Here is a 22,317-nt window from a genome sequence, read left to right on the forward strand (position 1 = left end):
AGCGGAGGCAACGGGTCGGACGGCGTCCCCCGGCGTCAGCTGCATGAGGGGAGGGGGCTTCGGCAAGGAGAAGGGGAGCGGCTGAGGGGAGGCCGCGGCAGCCGCCGAGTCCCCGCCCGACATCGCGACCCCCGGCCCAGCCCGGCACACGGATGGACGTGCGGAGTCTCCCCCGGAAGCCGTACACGAAACCGTTAGCGGTGTCCGGCAGGCAGGAACGAGGAGACCCTGGCCGGGATCGGGCGTCTAAAGAGGCCCCGCGCCGCGGGGAGCGGGAGAGAAAGGGGTCGCGCCGGAATCGGGCGCGCGAAGGGGGCCGCTCCAGACGAGGGGACGCGCACCGCTAGAGGAAGGGGAAAGAAAGGGCGGTCGAGCGCGCTGGGGGCCGTCGCTCACCGGGGGAGAGGGCGCGCGAGGGTTGCTCGCGTTAGCCTCTGGAGCTCGCGAGGGGGAAGAAGCTGCGGCGGGGGGGATGAGTGGAAGGAACGCTGGGAAAGGGGTCACGTGGGCGATGCAGGCGGGGCTAAGGAAGCTAGAAGGAACCACTGACACCTAAGGAGGGGGGCGAGAAGCACACTTTCCTTATAGTCTCCTATCAGTGATACTCGTGCGCGGTCCTCAACCACCCCTCGAGTGCGAGTTGGTAGGGGCCTTGTTACAGACGTTATCTTGTCTTCCCCTTCGGCGACATGAGTTGGTACATGCCGCGTTCAGTCTTTTCTGTTCCGGGTCAGTAGTTCCTGCTAGTCTCTCCTACCTGCCCCTCCGGGCGGTCGGGTTGGTAGGTGCCTCGTGACGCAGGAGGAGTAGGCGACAACTTGGGCAACCGCGCCTCGGGCTGACTCTGAGCCTGTGGCCGGTGTTTCGCGCCTCCCGGCCGGCTGACTCACAGGCTGCGCCATGTCGTTGGCTGTGGGCGACAGCGGGCGGCTGGGCAGGTTCAGCAGGCGGGGGGCGACCCCCGGGACGCCCTGGTTGGGGGGCGGAGTGGTGGCTCGGAGTCTGCAGGCCGAGCTGCTGTGGGAGGAGGAGGAGGCAGCGAGCGGTGTCTCTGTGTCCCAGGGCGGGGCCCCGTTGCCGCCGCTGTCTCACAAGCGGAATGGCGTGTTGATGGCTCCGCCGGGAGGGAAACGTTGGCCGGCCCGGGCCTGCTCGGTGCTGTGCTGCCTCCTGGCCGTCTCCGCCCTCGCCTTCCTCCTGGCCATCGGTTGCCTCGTGCTCAAAGGTGAGGGGACCCCTTTTGCCCGCGGTCCCCGCCCTGGCGGAGGATCGGTGCCGCTTGCAGCCGGGAAGCGGAGGCCCCGGGATGTCTTCCCCCGGCCACGGAGGAGGTGGTTTCTGTGAGGGGGGGATTGAACCCAGGTTTCGCCAATCCGAGCCCAGCGCTGCGGCTGCCGGGGCGCAGGGCGCGGGCCTGGCGGTGTGTCGCTTTGGGATACTAGTAACTTCTGTCTCTGCAGCCCTCTTTAAGGACAGATTACTCGGAGAACCAGCGCTGATGGCCATCCCCTTTGCTGGGTAGACGCGGCACAGTGAGCACCTGCTGGTGTTTTCTGCAATTGCTGTTAGAAAACGCTTCATAACTGATTTCTCTCTCTGTAGATTTGCGCTCTGAGAAAGAGAAGAATGAAGATGGTATAGAAACTGGCTTGTTAGGTATGCATTCATATGGTTCTTTCAGGGCTTCTGCAGGTCAAAGGAGGCTAAAAATCACCTTGTCTTAAATAAAAGCCATATTGAGTAAACGCTCAGGTTCTTGGACAGTGGGGAAGCTTGTGACTCAGTTCATTTATTGCTAGGGCATGTCTACTTGATGGCTTCTCTTGAGGATAACTAATAGCAGGTGATTGAGAGTGCCTTGACTAGCCAGAACCCAATCCATGTAGAGCTCACATGGAACTTTTATGTTAAGCACATATTTCTCTGCATTTATTATTTGTAAAAATTGGAATATGGAAGAAATTATTTTACATTCATTATCTCATAGGTAGAGGGGGAGTTGTTTTTTTTTTTTTTTTTTTAATTCCCCAAGGCTGAAATCTAAGCATGAAAAAGCTGCTGGTTTTATTTTGCTCTATGGTAACACACAACTGGCTCTTTCACATTTGGTAGATACTTTCCTCAGAGAAAGTTATATTGTCATGATTTTAAAAATGTCAGTGATGTAAGGAGAGGAAGTTGAGCATTTACTGTCATAACTAACTGAAAATGATTTGCAGTGGATGCATGTTTCTTGTCCTTTATTCTTAAGAACATAACTAGACCCCTGCCAAATTCAAGTTCCATTTTGGTCAATTTCATGGCTATGGGATTTCATGATTTCAGCTATTTAAACCTGAAATTTTACTGTGTTGTAATTGATGGGGTCCTGACCCAAAAAGCAGTTGTGGGGGTGGGAGGAGGGTTGCACGGTTATTGAGGGGTGGGGCATTGTGGTACTGCTAGCCCTCCTTCTGCGCTGTTGCCTGCAGAGCTGGGCCCTCAGCCGCCATCACTCTCTGGCCACCCAGCTCTGAAAGCAGCACAGAAGTAAGGGTAGCAATACCCTAAAATAACTTTGTGACACCCCCCAACTTCTTTTTGGGTCATAATCCCCAATTTGAGAAATGCTGGTCTCCCCGGTGAAATCTGCATAGTATAGGGTTAAAGCACACAAAAGACCAGATTTCATGCTCCGTGAATTTGGTAGGGCCCTAAACATAACATAAGAATGAGTTCTTCTTGAGTTCTTCTCTTGAGTAGAACCTCAAGAGTTATGGATACTTTGGGAATGGAGGTTATTCGTAACTCTGAAATGTGCCATAATTCTGAACAAGACTTTATGGGCTTCAGCAGGGGAAGGGTGGGGGTTGCAGGTGTAGGGGTGGTGAGGGCTCTGGGCAGGGAGTGGGGGTTGGGGCTTCTGAGCCCTGGTGCTCTTGTGGGGTAGGGCTTTAGACCTTGGGGGAGTCCTGGGGCTTGGGGCTTCAGCCCTACGGCCCCGTTCCCAGCTCTAGCCCTGCAGGGGGGCACCGGAACTTGGGGCTCCCCATGGCTCTGCTCCGGGTTTCAGCCGAAGGAGAGTGCCGGGGCTCAGGCCTTTAACTAGATGGGGAGCACTGGGGCTGAAACTGCACTCCTCTTGTAGCTAGAGTCTCGGCGCTCCCCCTGGGTCTAAAGCCTGGAGCTAGTCTTAAATACATAGAGCAATTTTAGATTCCATTTAAATCACATAACTTTAACTTTTGCAAAGGTTTCTGCTCAGTTTGTTCTGCTGTGAGAGAGACAAGCTTTTGAGCTTATGCAGAGCTCTTGTTCAGGTGAAGAGCTCCGTGTAAGCTCAAAAGCTTGTCTCTCTCATAGCAACAGAAGTTGGTCTAATAAAAGATATTACCTCACCCACCTTGTCTCTCTAAATGGTATATGGTTAAGATAAAAAAGAAACTAGAAATGTACCATTTTGTTTCAGGGATGTAGAACACTTATGCTATATTGCAAAGCTGTGTTCTGTGGAAAATCTTCTCAAATTTCGTGTTATACTTATAGAAACTTTTCTTTATCCCCCATGAAGGATTTTGGGGTCTGTTCGTTCTAGCCTTGATGACAGGGCTCTCATGCTGCAGCTTTTCTTGGACGGTGACTTATTTTGATTCCTTTGAACCAGGAATGTTTCCTCCGACTCCACTTTCACCTGCACGATTCAAGTAAGTACTTATGAAAAAATAAATGTAATTCCAAGGATTGAATTGTCAGCCTAACTAGTAACAAGACACAATAGACACAATATGAGCAGCGGCTGTACAAGTTTCATGTTGCTCTCTTAGTGTGCCTTAACTGATCTGAAGGACACAGGAACTGGCAGTTAAATGGGTGCAAGAGTGTCTGGTGAGGACATGCACCACTGACCCAAGGAATGTAGTGTGGCCATATTAAACTGATTCAATTACTGCGGTGACTACATGTCAGCATAATTTAGGTTGACTTAATTTTGTAGTGTAGACTTGCCCTTAGTGAATACTAGATGATAGATTAAGCATTCCAGTCCTTAGTGTACCAATAATAGAGATTTAAAAAAATAAATATACATCCAATCTAATTAAAATTAGACAAGCTGGTCTTGCCTGTCAAAGGAGAGGGTACTGTTTGGTCCAGCTGTAGCTGTTTTGACTACCTATATGGGAAGTAGTCTGCTGAAATCTATTTTGTTTTTAATACACGTCTTTACACCAAGTGAAGCAGTCTCCATGGATATGGTAAAGCAAGTTGATGTAGTACGCTGGTAGAGGAGAATTAAGGATTTCTGTAATGAAGCAGGCTTATTAAACAGGCTACACCAAACTAACCACACATGATTAGACATTTTTGAGTATTTTAAGAGACTCTTGCATATCCATTTTTTAAATTTTATTTATATATATATATGTGTGTGTGGATATATGGATCTTTTTATTTATTTTTTGTTCTTACACTTGGGACAAAATTTGAGGTGTTACTGTAGCATCCAGCTAGTCCTCAAACGTAACCTGAAATGTGAGAGATGACTTTGACTAGAATATGAGTCTCATGTGATTAAGCTTGTGTTTTTAAGTCAAAAATAAACTTGAAAGAAGTTGGGTTGTACTTTCATAAGTTTATAGGCATTTGGAAATAAACTTGGTTACTACAAATAAAGGTTTTTAAAACTGGAATGATGTGACCTTTCACATACATACTTTAAGATAGTTGAATCTCAACTTTGAGCTCCTCTCTGAAAATATATCAAAGTAAATAGACACTTCTGATTCTGGCTTCTCTTGTGGTGAACTTAGTTTAAAAAGAGAGGTTTTACAGTTGCTTCAGTTACTGCCTAGTCCAATTTGTTTATCTAGTATTTCTAATTTTTGTTAGTAGCAATTTAAGCAGCAATAAAATAAGGAATTCCGATCTAGAACTAGTGTATTAAGATTAGAATGATTCTGGATCTTTCCAAAACTGTTTGACTGTTTAATAATATGTCTAGTAGACTTAGGTTTTAAAACTGGGCTGTAAACTGATACCCAGCCTTGCTTCAGTTTCCTGCTTTGAGGCAGGAGTTGAGGTACTCCCTTGGTTTTTGTTGTTGATCCTCTGACTCCCATTCATGATGATAGTGCGTAAATCCTGTCTAAATCCAAGAAGCTGAGGCCACAGCTGCAAATCAAGAAGAGCTTCAAAATTCCTTTGAATCGTTTAATTGGAAAGTTTGCTTGAGAGAAACTCTCCAATATACAGAGAGAATATCTAACAACCAAGTAGACTGGTTTGTTATGTTAAATATGGAAATACAGTATTTCAAGTTAGAATATTTAATGTTTAAGTTGTGACTTTCTTTAAATGGACATAATGAACTTAAATTCACTTATTTCTGAAAACTTTTATCTACGGTTACAACTGAAATCTGAGTTTTATCCAAATGAAATTATAGAAAATAATCTTTCTCTGGTTTTTATTAGTTGGGTCTTTTATGCAGCAATATGTAAGATGCATTTTACAATAGGAAAATATGACTAAAACCCCGAAAATTAGCGGAGGAGCTTCATGGCAAGTGTATTACCTGTAACCAATTCTAACTTATCTTTTGAAATTGACAAGTGTTGGAGTTGGTGTGTCTCAGCATTTTTATTTATTTTTTGTGTGTGTGTGTGTGTGTGTGTGAATTGACTTTTTTTAAAAAAAATTTCAGTGAAGTAAGTTGTCAGGTAAAAATTTCCTTCACTGTTTAATTTTTTGCTAATAATGGGGGGGGAAATGTTAAGACACGTTTTCAGAAGAATACAGAGATACCTATTTAACTGCTACTCTAAACACCACTCACACACTTTTAATTTTTTTGTACGCATCATGAAAGGATGCGAGGCAAATGTTTGATCATTTTTAATGTTAAAATATCTGACTAAGGCTGCCTTATTAATATAGCATGTCTTTTATCCTTTATAAAATTAGCAGCCCTTATAATAGAATACCGGGAGAATATTTTGTATGTTCATGTTGGGTCATAATGTTTCCAGTTTTGAAATGAACTATACTACTGATTAAGTATATTCACCTTTCATATATTAATTGACTTATTTATTTAAAAGGGTAAATATACATGTTTGCTGCTTTCATTATGGAAAGTCCGCTACTAGTATATCTATGCTTTTAAATACAGAACCAGGGGGAAGGAATGTTAAAACTGGTTTTCTTGTTACTATGGAACATTAAGCTAGTTAGAATGGAGTTAACTTCATTTGTATGTTTTGTTTAAAACTTTTTTACAATTTATTGTTGGAAATATATTTAAATTCATTTTATAGATTCCAACAGTAATCTGTAAAAAAGAGCAACTTACCATCAATATTTTTATTTTTTTATTTATATAAGTAAAAATAAAAATCTTGATGGCACGTTACTCTTTTAAATTGGACTGAGAACTTTACAACCTTTATTCACATAAATGTCACAGTTTCAAAAAATGGCAGATAAAGCAATGCATTTTGTAATGTGGCCAGCAGGGTGGGTGCTTGCACACAAAATCGCTTCCATACCCGAAGGGTGTTAAGTGTCTCCTCTGTGGAGCTTAAGGGTGTATTCACCTTGAAATTCAGTAACCAAACCAAATGTACCTGGTTGGAAAAACCTCTTTAAAGGTATATTTTAGAACTTTTTAATCCTAGCAAAATACTGTTAAATATCACTCCTTAATTATGATTGTTTTAAATAGTTTTTTTCAGTGTAGATAAAAATGGTTGGGTCCAAAGTCTTTAAATTTAAGGAACTTCTCGATATATACTGAAAAGAAAATGATTGAAGTATATATTATATACAGTAGTAATTTGTAAAATACTAGTTTGTCAGGAAAAAAATTACTTCAGATTTAATTCAGACACATTTTGGGAAGTCTGGTGTTTGGATGCAAGATTTTAACTTTTTTCTTTTTTGGGGGGGGGGGGAAGAATCTATCTTGGAAAGTTTGTAACAGCATAAAAAATGTTTTTTTGCAGCTAGGCTCAGGGGACTGATTAGAGGACAGGGCCAGCACCTAACCCCCAGTCTTGTGGTTCTGTTGTGGTGTAAGCAGCTTCTTTAGTTACTCTTCCGAACTCTTCTTCAGGAATCATAAGTTTGTTGCAATAATTGGGCCTACAGATTTACCCAAACCGTGAGCTCAACTGTGTAAAAACAAAAATTGTAAAGTTTTATAAACTTGTAATAACCAATGTTGATGGGATAACGTGCAAAAGAGACTAAATTAGTCCAAACAAAAAGGCCTACTGATATAATTCAAGGATTGTTAAGATTATGCCTAATAAACAAGACCATGATGAGACCAGAAATCAGTGAACTGAAATTGGTATGTGAGAAACTAGGCCTAATTGGTGGACAAACCAGTGAGAGGACACGCGATTCCGCCATCCATCCCTCCCTTTTGGGGTCTGTGATGGGGTAGACTAGGCCCTGAGATCCCCTGCTGGAGGCCTCGTGGCCCTGCCACACCATGCCCCAGAAAAGGCCAGTCTCCTCCAAGTGGCCTAGAGTCGTGGCATGGGATGCAGCCAGTCAGAGATGGGCTGCAGGGAGCAGCCCAACAGGCCCATATAAAAGGAGCTGCAGTGCAGAGCAGAGATCAGTTCCTTGCTAAAGCTGGAGGGGTGTGGATGGTGTCCCTGGTTGGCTGAGGGAGCTACAGGACCTCAGACAGAGCAGTCCTGGCAGAGACTGGGGGTGGGAGGACGGGATAGGAAGGAGTTCCAGGCTGGCTGCTGGGACTCAGCCAGGCCCAGACCCTGAGGTAAGGGTGAAGAATGAGCTAGGGAAGTGGCCCAGGGAACTGTGGCAGCAACGCGGCTTAGTTGAAGGGACACGACAGACGGCTTCTATCTATAGGGCCCTAGGCTGGGACCTGGAGTAGAGGACGGGCCTGAGTTCACCCCACCAGCCACCGGGTGAAAGTGACCTGGACTTTGATACAGCCCAGAAGCGGAACTGAACTCTTTTAGTGGCCCAGCTGAAGAGCTGGGGCCAGAAAGGCCCAAAGAAATGAAGAATCTCCAGGGAGGGAGCCTTGGGGGACATGTCCCCATACCAGGGCCAGGACTGTTTGAAGAGCAGGGACAATTTGAGAGAGCCCAGAAGGTCCAAACTGTCTGTTATTCCCATGGTACTGTGATAGGCCCTGCTGCACTGACTGAGGAGTGAGCCCAGGAATAGGGCTGCAGGTAGAGGCATTACTGAGGGCTTTGAGATAGGCCTGGTTGGACTTGTATCACGGAAAGGGTTTGATTTTTAGCTCACATACAGACTGTGTGTGACTCGGCAGGAGGGCTGGGTTGCTGAAGACTCGCCACAAAGCAGAGAGAAAGTGCAGGCACATCCAGTCGAACAAGGGGGTGCTTACAGGAGGTTTGTGGCACCCCATTACCAGGTCCTTAAAGAGAGATTTTTTTTTTGGAGAAAAGCTTTACCGGGATGGCCACCACCCCCACCGTCTTCTGGGACCCCAGGCCTTTGTCATCCTGATCCTAAGAGATGTCCTGACAAGACTGGGCCAGAGAGAGTCCCCCAGATGACATCACCACCTCTGCTGGCTCGAGCTGAATCCCAGCCACCACCTGGGATGTGAGAGTGTCTCTTTTCCTTCCCTACCTTATTTCTTCTTTCCTATGCCTCTCCTTTCCCTTCTTTCTCAAAGAGCCTGGCTTAGCCAGCCAAGATGGTATATTTTGCAACACTGTTGTATGCCTGTGACCAGAAAAAACTGCTAAAAGCAGTGCCCTAGACAGTCCAAGGCTTATGGGTTTGCCAGCTCTCAGAGTAGCTGATAGACGTGTGCTCAGCGTGTGTTTTTCCAGCAGTGAGGTTGCAAGTGAGAATCAGCACCAGAGACAAGCTTTATTTTCTGTCTTTGCTGTTCTTTTCTCTTTCCTCTGGTATGTTAGTCTTAGGAAACAGCAGCAGTGAGGACAGCTTCAACCTGTCACAACTAACGTCTCTTTCCCCAAAAATGACAGTTATTACTGTCTAAGAGACTGTACACCAAGGGGTTTTTTCCTTTTAAAAACTCGCTAGCTAAAAGGAAAGGAAAGAACAAGGGATGTTAAAATGAAAGCCTTATTGTAATACTTTACATTTAAAATGCTTTAAGACAGAGAGAACAGTTATTAAAGATTAAAAGGATGTTTAATAGTATGTTTGCCATGGTACTAAGCAGGCTGAGGTCTCTCTATACCAAACCTTGTTTAAAACTGTTTAATGTTGGACAGTAACTGGGTTATATTAACACCATTGACTCTTTGAGCCCATGTATTCCATATAAATGAATAAAACAGTTTCTTTCCTAAAGCACTGTGAAATTGAGAATGAATACAATATTAACTGTTCCTTTTATAGTTCTAGAGAGCCACCTCTGCATAGAATAGGGTTCTTCAAGCTATGAATTAATGAACAGATGTCATATGGCTGATTATAATAGAACTAAAGAGAGGGGTGGTTATAACAAAAACATGTTCATTTTTGAGCACCAGAAACTTTTTACATGCTGAGTTAAGCCTAAATTTTTAGTTGATACACTTGGATGCCTCTGAGTGTTTGACTTAAGACACACAAGGCCCTGTTTGCAGTGGTGCTAAACGTCCATAACTTCCAGCAAAGTCTGTTGAAACTATTGGTGCTCATCACATCTGGAAAATCAGGCCCTTGGTGTCTCAGGTGGGGTAATGAAAAATGGAAGCATCTGAAATGCTTTTGAAAAATTTATAGATGCTTTTGAAAAATTTAGACTTTTGCTCCTTGGAGCCAGCAGTTCTGGAGCTGCTACCATTAATGCTGGGAGGAATTGTGGCTGCTTGCACACAGGATTTACTCCTGAGGGAATTCTTTGCCAAAAAAATTAAAATCCTGCGCTAAAAACTATGCACACAATATTTTAAAATTCTGCAAATTTTCTTTGTCAATAAATAAATGGCTCCAGCATGGCAGTGGGGAGCACAGGCCACTGACTGCATTGAGGTGGGAGATCACCCTGAAGCCTGCACTTCCGCTGGTACAGGGACGTGGCAGTGAGGCTGCATCTGACCCTGACACAGGCCAAGGGCTGGTTCTGCCAAGGGGATGCCACATGCCGGGCTACCACTCCTCCCCCTGCCCCATGATTCCCCTATTCCCTTTTCTTCTCCATCCCCCTGCCCTATTCCATCCCCACTGCCTCTTACCCCTTCCCACCCTGCCATAACCCAGCCCCATCACAGGCATTCACTGTTGCACAGAAAACAGGAAGGCTCCCAGCACACAGAAGGGGAGCATGACTGGCACTAGGACCCAGGATGTGGCGTTCAGCTGCAGAGTCAGGGGAGCCCAGACACAGCCTCCTTCGGCTGTGCAGCTCTGCGCTTGCAGAAATGAGGGAGGGGTAGTGGCACGTAACCCTGTGTCCGTCCTCTCCCCCCCCCCCCCCCCACCATGCCTTGCCTCTGCTTGGATTCAGGATTTCTCTATTTACTGCTGATATAAAATATATTTCTGAAACCCAAGAACTAATCAAACAAGTAATCCCCATTTTTTTACTATCACCTGCCTTCTATGAACCCTCCAGTATTGGTTAAAAACAAATCTTGAAAACAAAAGGGAAGTAGTTGTGGTGGATTAACCTCAAGAGATCCAGGGTAAATCAAAGAAGCAAATGGTATCTAGTTTAATACCATGAAAAAAAGTTGTATAAAGCTTTGAAGTCTTTAGACACAGGAGGTGACAGAAATGATGGGTTTTGTTTTTTAAAAAATAAGATTGCTATTTTATTTTACATCTTCTGTATGTGAGAACTCTTAAGCTCGGCTTGGCTGAAATATGATTGAAAGGACAAATAATGAAGCTAAAGATGAAAGTGCGAGAATAAAAAGGCCAGAGCAATCAACAAGACACTAGAGCCACACTCTTTTAATCAGGAGTGGTGGTGGTGGTAGTGGTAGGAAAAGAAATTAAAGATGATTTGTGGACATTTTACTTATGTCCAAAGAAAAACTCTTTGTAAACTGAAAAGAACCAACCGTACAAGGTTTCTGCCACAACCCCCATTTTTTTTAGAAAAGTCCTTGTAAACTACAGTCTAGTTCAGGGGTTCTCAAAGTGCATTGCACTGTGACCCCCTTCTGACAACAAATTACTACATGACCCCAGAAGGGGGCACCAAAGCCTGAGCCCCGCTGCCTTGGGGGGAGGGGGAGGCCAAAGCCCAACCCCCACCACTCCAGGCCAAAGCTGAAGCCCAAGGGCTTCATCCCCAGGCAGAGTGTCTGTAACCTGAGTCCCACCGCTCAGGGTGGAAGCCCCCTCAGGCTTTGGATTTGGCCCCAGGTGGTGGGGCATGGGCTTCAGCTTTGGCTCTGGCCCCAGCAAGTCTAAGCCGGCCCTCGCGACCCTGTTAAAATGGGGTCATGACTCACTTTGGGGTCCTGACCCACAGTTTGAGAACCGCTGGTCTAGTTTACATATCTATGTCTGAGGGAAATGTTTAAAAAGAAAAAAAAAAAAAAAAAAACCCCTAAAGAATAAATTAGGCAAGAACTTCTGCAATTCAGCTTGATTACTAAGCATGGGCTGTCTCCTTCAGGAAGAGAAATTAATTGCTTGGTAGATCATATGCTATTTCTACAAGACTAAATATAGCACTGGTATGGATTCTGATTTCACTTTTTGGAGTATGTTTTCTTGATTTTTCAGTGCATCATGATATGAATCCACTAACTGGGGTTTTCTCTGAAACCTAACGCTTGCATGTTAAGTTTAAATTAGTTGTCTTGTTATCTTGTGCTGGGACTCCATGGACTTTGAGGATCATATGCACAATTTGAAGCAGCTAGAGTTCTGATTGAAGAGATGAGAAGCTGCTGTATTCTTACCTTGTATGGATTTTGTGTGTGTAAACAAAAGCTATGATCAAGACCAAAAGTTATACTCCCAAATAGATTTGACAAGGAACTACTTTAACATTAAACATTACTTTGTTGTATTCGTTCCTTCAGGTAATCGCTTTTGTGAGCTTTGACATCCAAGTTAGATCAGCTCCAGACTAGTCTTCTGAATCTTTGTAATGTGCTAGTCCTAGGCTTTCACAGTCTCATCTGGTTTTTGATAAGGATGCTCTTGGTTTCCATGAGGCCCATCATCTGTAGTTCATGCAGTTGCCCATCTTAGTTCCTTAAAACATAAGGTGTGCCTGACACTATTAAGAGATCTTATCAATACCTTATTTAACACAGTCGTCCTTAAATATGAAGAATTGTGCTAGTCTGTGTCTATTCTTTTTGGAGTTGAGATAGCTTTGGTCAGGTTTGTACACGACATTGGGAAAACTTTTCCCTGAAAAGACAGCCTGGTAATGTTTCTGCTTTTTGAATTTCTGATACTAAAGTATGTATGTGAACATACCCTGTTTGAAAGCTCTTTGATATTAGAATCACTGGGCTCGAGTTTTAATCTATGCGCATGAAAACTGTAGGTGTTCTAAGAGGTTAAAAGGAGGCTGAGACGATTGTTTTGCTGTGTTAAAGTTACACAACGGCCTAGAAGATAAGGGGAGTGGCTAGAAGTGAGTTGGTGGAGTTATGAAGTGTTAGAGGTCTTGGTTTGCTAGAATCTAGTAACTTCTAGAAGGTAGTCTGGGCATTTGATTTCCTTGTTGAATTTGCAGAGGTTTGGTTCTCATTCTAACTGTAGACTAATAGTTTCCACCCTACAAATGAGTGGTAGGTGTCTAGTGATTTTTCAGTCTCAGATGTACAAATCTGTCTGATGCACCTGTGCCTAAAGTTAAGGAAGTGGTAGAAATCGGGAGTCATGACCATGTTTAATTTTACAGTAGAAGAATTAATTAGTAAAATGGAAAACATTTGTACTCATTTCAAGATTGTTGCAAATGGTCTGGCTTTTCAAGATCAAATATGCCACATTACATGAAACTTTACCTATTGCAGTGGGAAAAGCTAATGGGATGTTTGATCTTTGCCATTTCCTGAGTGTCTGTGACAGAGACTGCTCCTGAATTTAAGATGATTTTTGAAGATCTGATTGAGGGACTGTTACAGGAATGTCATGGGTACATTTAGATGACAGTGGCAAAATATTGTCTTACAGATTGTAATGGGATAAGGATAGATGCTGCAAGGAAAGACTTCACCTTGAAAAAAGTTTTTAAGGTAAATTTTTCAAACTTCCTAAATCCCATTTTCATAAGTGACCTAAACCTCACCGAAAGTCACTGGGACTTACGCTACTAAGTCACTGAGTCCCTTTTTAAAATTTTACCCCTAACCTTTTTTTGCAAACATAGCACAGAATTAGCAGCTTCGGAAAATGGTTCCACGTATGGGAAAATGTTGTTGTTAATGTTCTATATCTGAAAAGAGTATTGTGTTCAAGTTGCTGAAGATGCCATCCTTAAAGTGTGATGTCCTCAAAATGATGTTTAATTGCACTGGGGAATTGCCTGCAGAGTGAAATAATAGATTGTAGAAAATGTGAGCCAAGTAAGCACTTTTCCATATGTTCACTATCTCAGGTATTTCTGTTCAATATGAATAAATTTGGCTTAATATCTGCTTTAATCTTTTAACTTTAAATATCTATTATTTCTACCACTAGTTATGAAATCTTTATTGAATAGAGGAAAAACTTGATTTTGTATTACCTCAGAGCTTTTTTGTCTCGTATTTTTCCCTGATATTCAAGTGTGTAGACCAGATTGGCAATCCATATGGTGTCACATGGGAAATTAAATCAGTTGGACAGTGCCAAGTGTTATTGATACACCTGCTTGAATTTGGCACTGTTCAACAATAATGCAGCATTGCTTATTACACAATGGAAGATGGCTTAGAAAGTTTGGTCTGATGCAAAAATATGTCAAAACTAAAAATTATTGATGCTATGTTTTCATACTTGTTCTCATCTTTTGATTTAAATACTTAAATGTGATGAAAAGCTTTTGTAATGTATCTCCTTTGCATTGTAAGAAGCAGCATGTACTCTAGTCCATCCACTTTTAAATAGTCATTCCTTGCTTGTGATGAGCTACTGTTGTATTAACATGGCTCAAAAACGCAGTTACCCATTCATGGAAGTTCTGCTAGAAGTTCAGCATTCCTCTTCTTGTTGTGTTTCAGTCACCATATGGACAACATGGGGACCAGAGCACCGTCACAGACTCAGCACTTTTTCCTCTGTGCTGCCTTGTCTCAGACAGAGAAGGGAGTTGAGCACCTGCATGTTAGACATATTTCCAGGATGTGTGTCAATGGGGGCCCACTGCTATGCTTGTAGGGGGAGAAGAAGAGAAGGGACAACCTAAGAAGTGACCCTGACCTTCCAAAAACTTGAAGGGGAGAAGAGTACAACCTTCCCAAAATCACTGTTCTTGCATCCAGTGGGTTTTATGGTTTAATCTCTCCAGTTTATCTCCAGGGCATAGGAGGAGACTTAATGGGGATAGAAGGAAGCTTGTGAAAGTTGCAGCAATAGGGCTTAGGGCATCTGGACATGCACTTTTTTATTTCATCTGACCTCAGCCTGCGTGTGTGATAACGGCACTCGCTTCACTGCAGTGAATCAAGGCTCCACCACTGAAGTTTCTGTCTGCCAACACCAGCAAAGGTGAGGGCTCTGCCAATATTTGGATGTAGGTGTTTTGAAGTCATTAATACAGAACAGTATCCTCGGATTAACTTCCATGATGCCATCCAGCATATATGCTGTGTCTCTTCCCACGAAAATAGATCTTCCTCTTCACCCACTTCTCTAACTTGTCTGTCAATGTCACTGTCTTACATAGACACACTTACTTACCTGTCCACTCCCTTGCCTGTGTCTGTGCACACGCTTATACATGGGGATAGAAAAATTTGCCAGATGCCTAAATATCAGAGGACTAAACAGGTTTGAGGGCCTGTAGCCTCTATTTAAAATTGACTGGGTAGTCTTGGGTTAAACTATAGTGTCCATAGGGAGTTAGCTCAGCTCCTGTGGTGCTACAGATTAATAGGGTGAAAGTTAATCTTTACGGTTCTCTTAGACTGGGAGATACTGTGGCGCACACAAAGAACAAATAGTGACGGCAAACACTGTTACAAATAAAAGAAAATCATTTGCATTTTAAGTTACACAGACACATGCACACACCTACACAAGTGGAGAAAGCACAAGCAATAGCCAATGTCGTAAGCATACTCACATACCCAAAGATATTAGTCTAGTGGTCTCTCAACAGGTTGTCATTGATCGAGGGGTGGTTCCTGCTGGGGTCTTCCCACTTTAGCCCAACCAGGGAACCTCTTACCTTGTTCTGACCATGCCTAACTCCTTATGCATATGCATGACAGTTCCAGCCTACCTTTTCCTTATCTGTACTTCTACACCCCATAAATTCTGAGGTGCCCTGCTTATGTCAGCCTGTTTCCAGAGTAACCTGTGGTCAGAACAGAACTTTCCATAATGTTACAATCAGGTGTCTTGTTACAATCAGGTGGACAGGTACATTGTGACTTATTTTCCGTAACATCACCTATTGGCCCATCCTTTACAGTAATCATGTGGTTTTATTGTCATAGGGTTAGTCTTAGGTCACCCACTCATGTCAAGCCTCCTTAAGCCTGAGGCCTAGTGTGGCTAAGCTGAAATCTTACAGGCTTTAGCCTGTTGGCTTTGCATTACAGCCTGGCTTTACTTATATACCTAATTGTCTACCTTCTACTCCCATAGTCCTATTCTACTTGTATCTGTTCATCACACATTGACTACATATAAGATAATATGTGAGTGATACAGTGAATTAATTGGCTACAACCTCCTTTGTCCAGGAAAAAGCCATGCTTACCCCTCACCATCCCAAGTTGCTTGCAAATAGAGCATGCTGGAACTTGTATTAGGGTGCTGTTTGTGGTCCCCACATAGGGCTCAGTTTCCAATATTCGTTCACTAGTAGGTGTCTACATTTGAGACTTCCCAGCAGCTGCTTGGGGGGGTGGGGAGCGTGCTACCTTCTATCTATGTCTTCATTTGTGGTGTCTTTCAGTAGGAGAGTGAAAATTGTTCCGATTGGATTTTTTGTTTGTTTTTTTAACTGCAGCAGCTGGAACTTCATAAGCATCAGGAAAGTCTCTGTGGTCTGTTTTCAACGCAGAATGGGCAATCGGTGAGCAGTAGCAGGGGCACTGTTTGTAAATATAAGGAGACGCTACTATATAGTATGGGCTTGCATTCAATTCGTCTTTGAGAGGTAGGAACTTTCTGATGAAAACTTAAGGACAAATTCATAGGCTGCTTAGTTGTCCTGCCAGCTTATGGAACTCTCAGCCTAGAGTTGGGTGCCCAGGCTCCATACAACACATGGGGAGTTAGGCATCGAAGAAAGATTGACTAAAACCACTATGCAAGTGTGGAGCTGCTTAAGCTAGGCAGTAAGAAGTGCCAAAGAGAGGGATGGGGCCTAAGTCCCCTGCCTGAAAGGGAGTTAAGCGCCTAACTCTGGGCTTCAGGGAGGCACTTAACAGCTTGGAATTCACAGCTGTGAACCCTCTTCTGGAGGTAAACTCCTGAGCCAGAAAAGCTTTTTCTCAAGAAAAACAGGAGGTCGTAGTGGTTGTTCCAGTTCCCTTATAGCCAGTAGCCCAGTGGTTACGGCACTGGCCCAGGATGTGGGAGACCTGCGTTCAGATCTCAGTTCTGCCTAATTTGGAGCAGGGACTTAAATCCAGGTCTTCCTAGGTGAGTACCTTAATCACTGGGCCATTGGGTAATTCAAGGTTGTATGGTTGGGGTGAGTCTCAGTGTCTCCTATTGGAGCTATTCCACTGTTAATTTAAAAAACAAACAAACTGGTAATTGGAGCAGGGACTGAAACCTGAGCCTCCCAGTTGAGTGCCCTAACCACTGGACTAGTCAGTCTCTCAGGCCTGTATTTATTCTTGTTGTCTCTCTAATGATTTGTTTCAACTGCTAAGTAAAAACACTTTGTTTTAAGAATGCTGGTGGTCAGTATCGCTGGTCAGATTCCCAAAGAATCACGTAGGTGCTCAAACAGGTGGACCTGCCTGGTAATGAGGGGTTGTTGTACAAGGATAGTGCACCCAAATGCCAGTCTGAGTAGAATTGTAAGATTCCATCCTGAGGCAGGTAAGGGCAAGAGGCTCAAGACCTGAGACAGGTGCTCTGAAAGAACAGAAGCGGACAGAGGTGGAACTAACCTCCTAAATATAACTACATTTATAAATAAATTGCAGTTACTGAGATGAGCTGCAGAGCTTTGCTCAGTGTGTGCCACACAGAATGTATTGTGTAAGTAGACTGTATTGTAATGCAAGTGCAGGGTGGACAGTATTAAACCCGTGCATGCAACCTTAATTCATGCCTTTCAGTTACAGTGCAACTTCAGCATTCTTTTAACATAGTCATAATTTATCATTCTTGCATCTTCTGTTTTGGTATTGCACTATAGAAGAACTTTGGAAAGCATTTGATAGACTCTTAAGGCTTTGTTTAATTTTTACAGTGCACTTGGCAAGGTTAACCTGTTAAGGAGACAAAATCAAGTTTTCCTGAAATAAAATCTTCAGAAAATATGATCAGTTGCAGGTAGATCTGTGACTTAGTTCAATTAGAAAAGGAAAGTAATTAGTTCTGAGATGTATTATAATTTGGATACTTTGCTTAGATTTGACCCTGACACAGCTACACATTTTCTGCAGTTAACGTAGAACTGTTACTTTGTGTTGTACTAGAGTTTTTGCAAAGTACTAACCTGAGAGTTCTAAATGCTTAAGTATATTCTAAGTCTCTAAAATAAATTGTTTTCTATTTTAATTATTCCATTCTACTCTCTAGCATGCTGGACCTAAATTCTGCACTGAGGCTGCTTGTTTTCTGCTTCAAAATTCAGAGTTCTTAAATATCTGTGGAAAAGAATAATACAATGTGGGTTATATTCCTTGTGTTGCTGAATCACTTATTTTGGAATGTTTCAATTTATTTTCTGCTCAAATTTTTAAATTGTGCCATAGAATTGTCTTGATAACTCATACTGCATATTGTCTGCCAGAGGAAAAGCTAAATAAAGGCTTGTGCACCCTGGGAGGGAGCTTTTGCATTTGCTGGCACCCAGTAAGAGATAAGAAGTGGCTGTAATGAGTGGGGTTTTAGGGAGAGAGCATGGTTGTCATCAAACACTCTCAGCTGTTGCACCAGCCAGAGTGAGCATGGTTGATGGTAAACCACTAATTTCCATCCCAGCAGCCTTTAACTACAAACAGCTCTACTGACTATTACCTTTTCATTGAGTCCCACAGTGAGGAATATACAGGTTAGCTGGATGTAACTGGTAAAATGATCATCTGTTAAATCATTGTCACTTTACATTATCAAGTTTTTGAGTTAGTGTTACATTGAGACAAAAGGGGCCATTCATACCTTGAAGTTTCTGTTTCAGTTTGTAGACTCAGTTAGCAGTGCACAGTTTTACATATGGAAGGCTAGCTTCAGAACCATAAAAGATAACAGCATACGCCTCTACCCCGATATAACACGGTCTGCGGGAGACGACAAATCTTACCACGTTATATGTGAAACTGCGTTATATCGACCTTGCTTCCCCCCCCCCCCCCGACTCCTTGTCCCCTGACCTCACCCTCCAGAGACCCCCCCCCCCATCCCTAATCACCCCCAGGACCCCACCCTGTACCAACCCCCCCCTGCTCCTTGTCCCCTGACTGTCCTGACCCCTATCCACACACCCCCGCCCCCTGACAGGCACTCACTGGCAGCGGCGGGATGCAGAGCAATGTGGCCCCAGCCCGCTCCACTCCACCAGCTCCCAGCCTCGGCACTCCGCTTCCCGCCGCCGATGAGTGTGGGGAGGTTGGGGAAAGGAAGCCCCCCGCACTCACCGGTGGCAGGAAGCAGTGCGCCGTGGTTGGGAGCTGGCGGAGTGGAGCAGGATGGGGCCGGGCTGCTCCGCTTCTGCCGCTGCCGGTGAGTGCTGGAGGGATCCCTTCCCCCAAGCCCCCTCCCCCAAGTGACTTGGTCAGGGCAAGGGAAGTGGAGCAGGCTGCTCCTGGCCCCCTGCTAATCACCCAAACCACTCTGGGCCTGCGGGGCCACCAAAAGTGCCCCCCCCCCAGCTCCTGCCTCCCAGACCCTTGTGGGGGAGGCCTGTTTACCGTGTTGTATGCGAACCCGTGTTATATCGGGTTGCGTTATATCAGGGTAGAGGTGTATTTTAAATGAAAGCTTAGACTTTTGTGGCAGAATGTATTTCTGGTTATATTATACAAAGCTTGCATTAACTGTACTTTGTAAATTAGAAAGATCCAGTGGTTGCAGAGCTACCGGTTTGGTAGTAATAAGCATACTACTGCTGGCCAGAAAAGTGGGTGGTGGGGGTAGGGATTTATAGACTTCTGCTTTTGTCAATATTTGGTGACCTGGTTTAATGCAAATTTTCTTCCTCTCCTTTGGTTCAGCTTTAGATGGGACTTGTATGATAGGCTGAAAAATACTGCCAACGATGTATAAGCTGTTCTTTGGCAAAGATGGTTTTGGTGAATTCTTAATCTGCTGATGCTTCTTGGAAATCCTAGAATGTGTTTCAATGTAGATAAAATTCTGCTTATCCCAGTTTTGTCTTCTGTTATTGCTTAGGGACACTTTAGTTAACAACGCGTCTCCTCGCCCCCCCCCCCCCCCAAAAAAAAACAAACAAACCCAACAAAAAAAAAACAAACACACACACACCCTCAGGATATTTGCTTCTTAAAATTAGGTGTATTTCAGTCTTCATGCCCAGTCAGTTCTCTGTAGTCTGAGCAGAGAGGTAAACAAGGATGCTTGTTATGAGGTTTTTGTGAATATGGGCAGAAATTCACTAGGAGCCCAACAGAATCTAATTTGCTTCTGATAGTCCCAACCCCCTGAAAAGCCATCACGTAGTGCGTGATCACGCACTATCCTAAGCCTGTCTTGAATTGTAGACCTAGATGTCACTCTCCAATCCTCTTAAATAGTTATTGCTTTAAGGCCTTTATGGTTCTAAATATACCTTGGGTAACTTCCTTGTGAGTTCTGATTCTTACTGTTTTTGTTGTATTAATTAGCATTCTGTTTCTCTCTCTCTAGGAGACTGACCGGGCATTCCTTCCACATGGGCTATAGTATGGCAATACTGAACGGCATTGTGGCAGCTCTCACCATAGTATGGTGCCTCATTTGAATCCTACGCTGGGTCAGTGGTGATCTTCAACAGTTCAAGATGCACATATGGAAGGCTAGCTTCAGAACCATACTACTACACACAAACTACTATAAACTGTCCAGTCTGCTTTTTTTACAACACTGTGGAATGACATTTCACATCTCAAATAGAAATGTCTACCATTCACTGTATGTTTCAGATTTATAGACTGATCTTTGGGTTCATATTTATAGGGTGTTTGCTTGAGTTGCATTAAGAATTGGGGGGGGGGGGGGGGGGGGAAATGCCATATAGGCAAAATGGGAATTTGTCTTAAAACAAGTAAAAATATTTACAAATTGAAAATGTTTTAAATCCCTGGGATGACACTTTTTGATTCCTTTATACAGTAATAGCATTCTTATCTGCACTTCCAGCTATACTACAGAGTACAGATAAACATGACACTTATGAATTTAACCATATATTTAAAATGTACAGTGTTGCTAATAATAAAGACCACTAACTTTTTTTCCACTGTACATATGCTATTTAACTTGTACTTGGCCTAGGTAGTGAAAACTAGATTGACTTTTGCTAATCTAGTAAATTTTATACTCTGGTTTGCCAGCATTCACACAATACTAGTTTATAACACGGCAGAGAACAATTTATTTAAATATTTAATTAGATTTTTTAAAAAAAAAATCAAAATATTTCATTTCGTATTAGCTTTTATAAACTATCCCCTCCTTGTTTTGTAAACAACCTAAAACTTTAGCCTAAATCACATGATAGTGTTTTTACTTGGGAGTAATGCAACTATATGCTGCAACTACTGTATATACAAAAAAAATTTCACTAAGAATGTGTGGAAACTTCTCCACTTTGTGCCATTAAAGTATAGAAAATATTGCCTAATCTTTTCACATAGTAAATAGAGATATAAAATCAGTTTCCAGTATCTGCAGTAGTGTGCCTCACTGAAGAACTGCAGGAGTTATTTTTATGGCTTTTTGCATCTTTGTAATGTATGTAACTGCTCAGCTTCTTAAAATATTTTTCTTAATCTCTTAAAAGGATCAGGAGTCTACAAAACAGTTAAACTACAATGGCATAAGTGTTGGAATTTCATTTGTCTGTCTTATTTTGCTTCACATGCATCTTTGAAGTGTATGGATATTTTAAGATGTATATTGGTTGTATTCTGTAATTAAAATGCTTGTAAAGATTATTAGAGTATCAAACTCTTGTAAAAGTATAAAAAACCCAGATTCATTTCCAGATTACAAGTTAATTTGTATAACTTAAAAAATTAACATCCTGTAAAATGTGCAAATCAGCAGTTCAGTTTGACTGGATTTAAACAAATCAGAATGATCACTTAAAGTTGACTACACTTTTAAAATGTATGGATTGTTTACATATAAGAGTGCACGTTTAGTATATTAAAGATGAACCAATTCCTTTTTCTAGTATATTAAACATATTGATATTGAATTCAGATCTTTTCATGGTGTAAACATACACATGCACAAATAGCGTTAGTCAAATGCAATGTTTCCTTTTTTACATTAAACAGAAAATAGTTTAAGATCCAAGCACTCGTTAATAAATTTTTTTTACATTTTTAACCAGTGTTCTTATTTGTATAGTACTCAGTTGATTCACAAATGTGCCTTCAGATGTATTCATAAATTGAACTATTAAGGATTCCCACCACCTCCCTCATTGGATGAGCTTTTCTCCAGCACATCTGTGCAACCCTCAGTTAAGCCTGAAGTCAATCTGGTTTCATTGGTGTAATAGCAGAATTGATATAATTAGACAAATTAAGTCCATGTGAGAAGTGGTGCAACTCTACTGATGTAACTGGAGTCTAGTGCTGAATTTGTCCCTATATCTTAGCCTTCCATCTATGAAGTGGATACTTCTTGAAATCATTTGGGAACTTTCCTCATAGTAGTAATGTCACAAGTGAGTTAAGATTCTTCTCTTTTCTACGTCAGACCAGATGATCCCATAGCTGCTTCTACAGAGCAAATGGAAACAACACCGCTGAATCTGTTTGATTGTCTCTGGAATTACATACAAGAGCCTGGTTGGATCACAGGCTGCAGTTCTGTCTTCTT

At 42.8% G+C, this 22,317-nt stretch overlaps 1 protein-coding gene across 6 annotated transcripts; it reads left to right on the plus strand.

Moving 5' to 3' along the window:
• Positions 1-789: 789 nt before the first annotated feature.
• Positions 790-20,476, plus strand: ARL6IP6 (ARF like GTPase 6 interacting protein 6). Of its 6 annotated transcripts, XR_012641425.1 has the most exons (7): positions 790-1,225; positions 1,603-1,656; positions 3,551-3,683; positions 13,105-13,166; positions 14,133-14,619; positions 16,091-16,156; positions 20,131-20,476. XR_012641425.1 is itself a non-coding variant. In XM_074967358.1 (4 exons), exons 1-4 carry the CDS (start codon positions 901-903, stop codon positions 20,222-20,224), a joined length of 606 nt encoding a protein of 201 aa, XP_074823459.1. In that variant the 5' UTR covers positions 790-900; the 3' UTR covers positions 20,225-20,476. The 6 variants fall into 6 exon arrangements, 1 of the variants encoding a protein (XP_074823459.1); XR_012641421.1 differs by lacking the exon at positions 13,105-13,166; XR_012641422.1 differs by lacking the exons at positions 13,105-13,166; positions 20,131-20,476 and adding an exon at positions 17,845-18,546.
• The last annotated feature ends 1,841 nt before the right edge of the window (positions 20,477-22,317 follow it).

Source organism: Natator depressus, chromosome 11 (assembly GCF_965152275.1).
Source record: "Natator depressus isolate rNatDep1 chromosome 11, rNatDep2.hap1, whole genome shotgun sequence".
Lineage (NCBI taxonomy): Eukaryota > Metazoa > Chordata > Testudines > Cheloniidae > Natator > Natator depressus.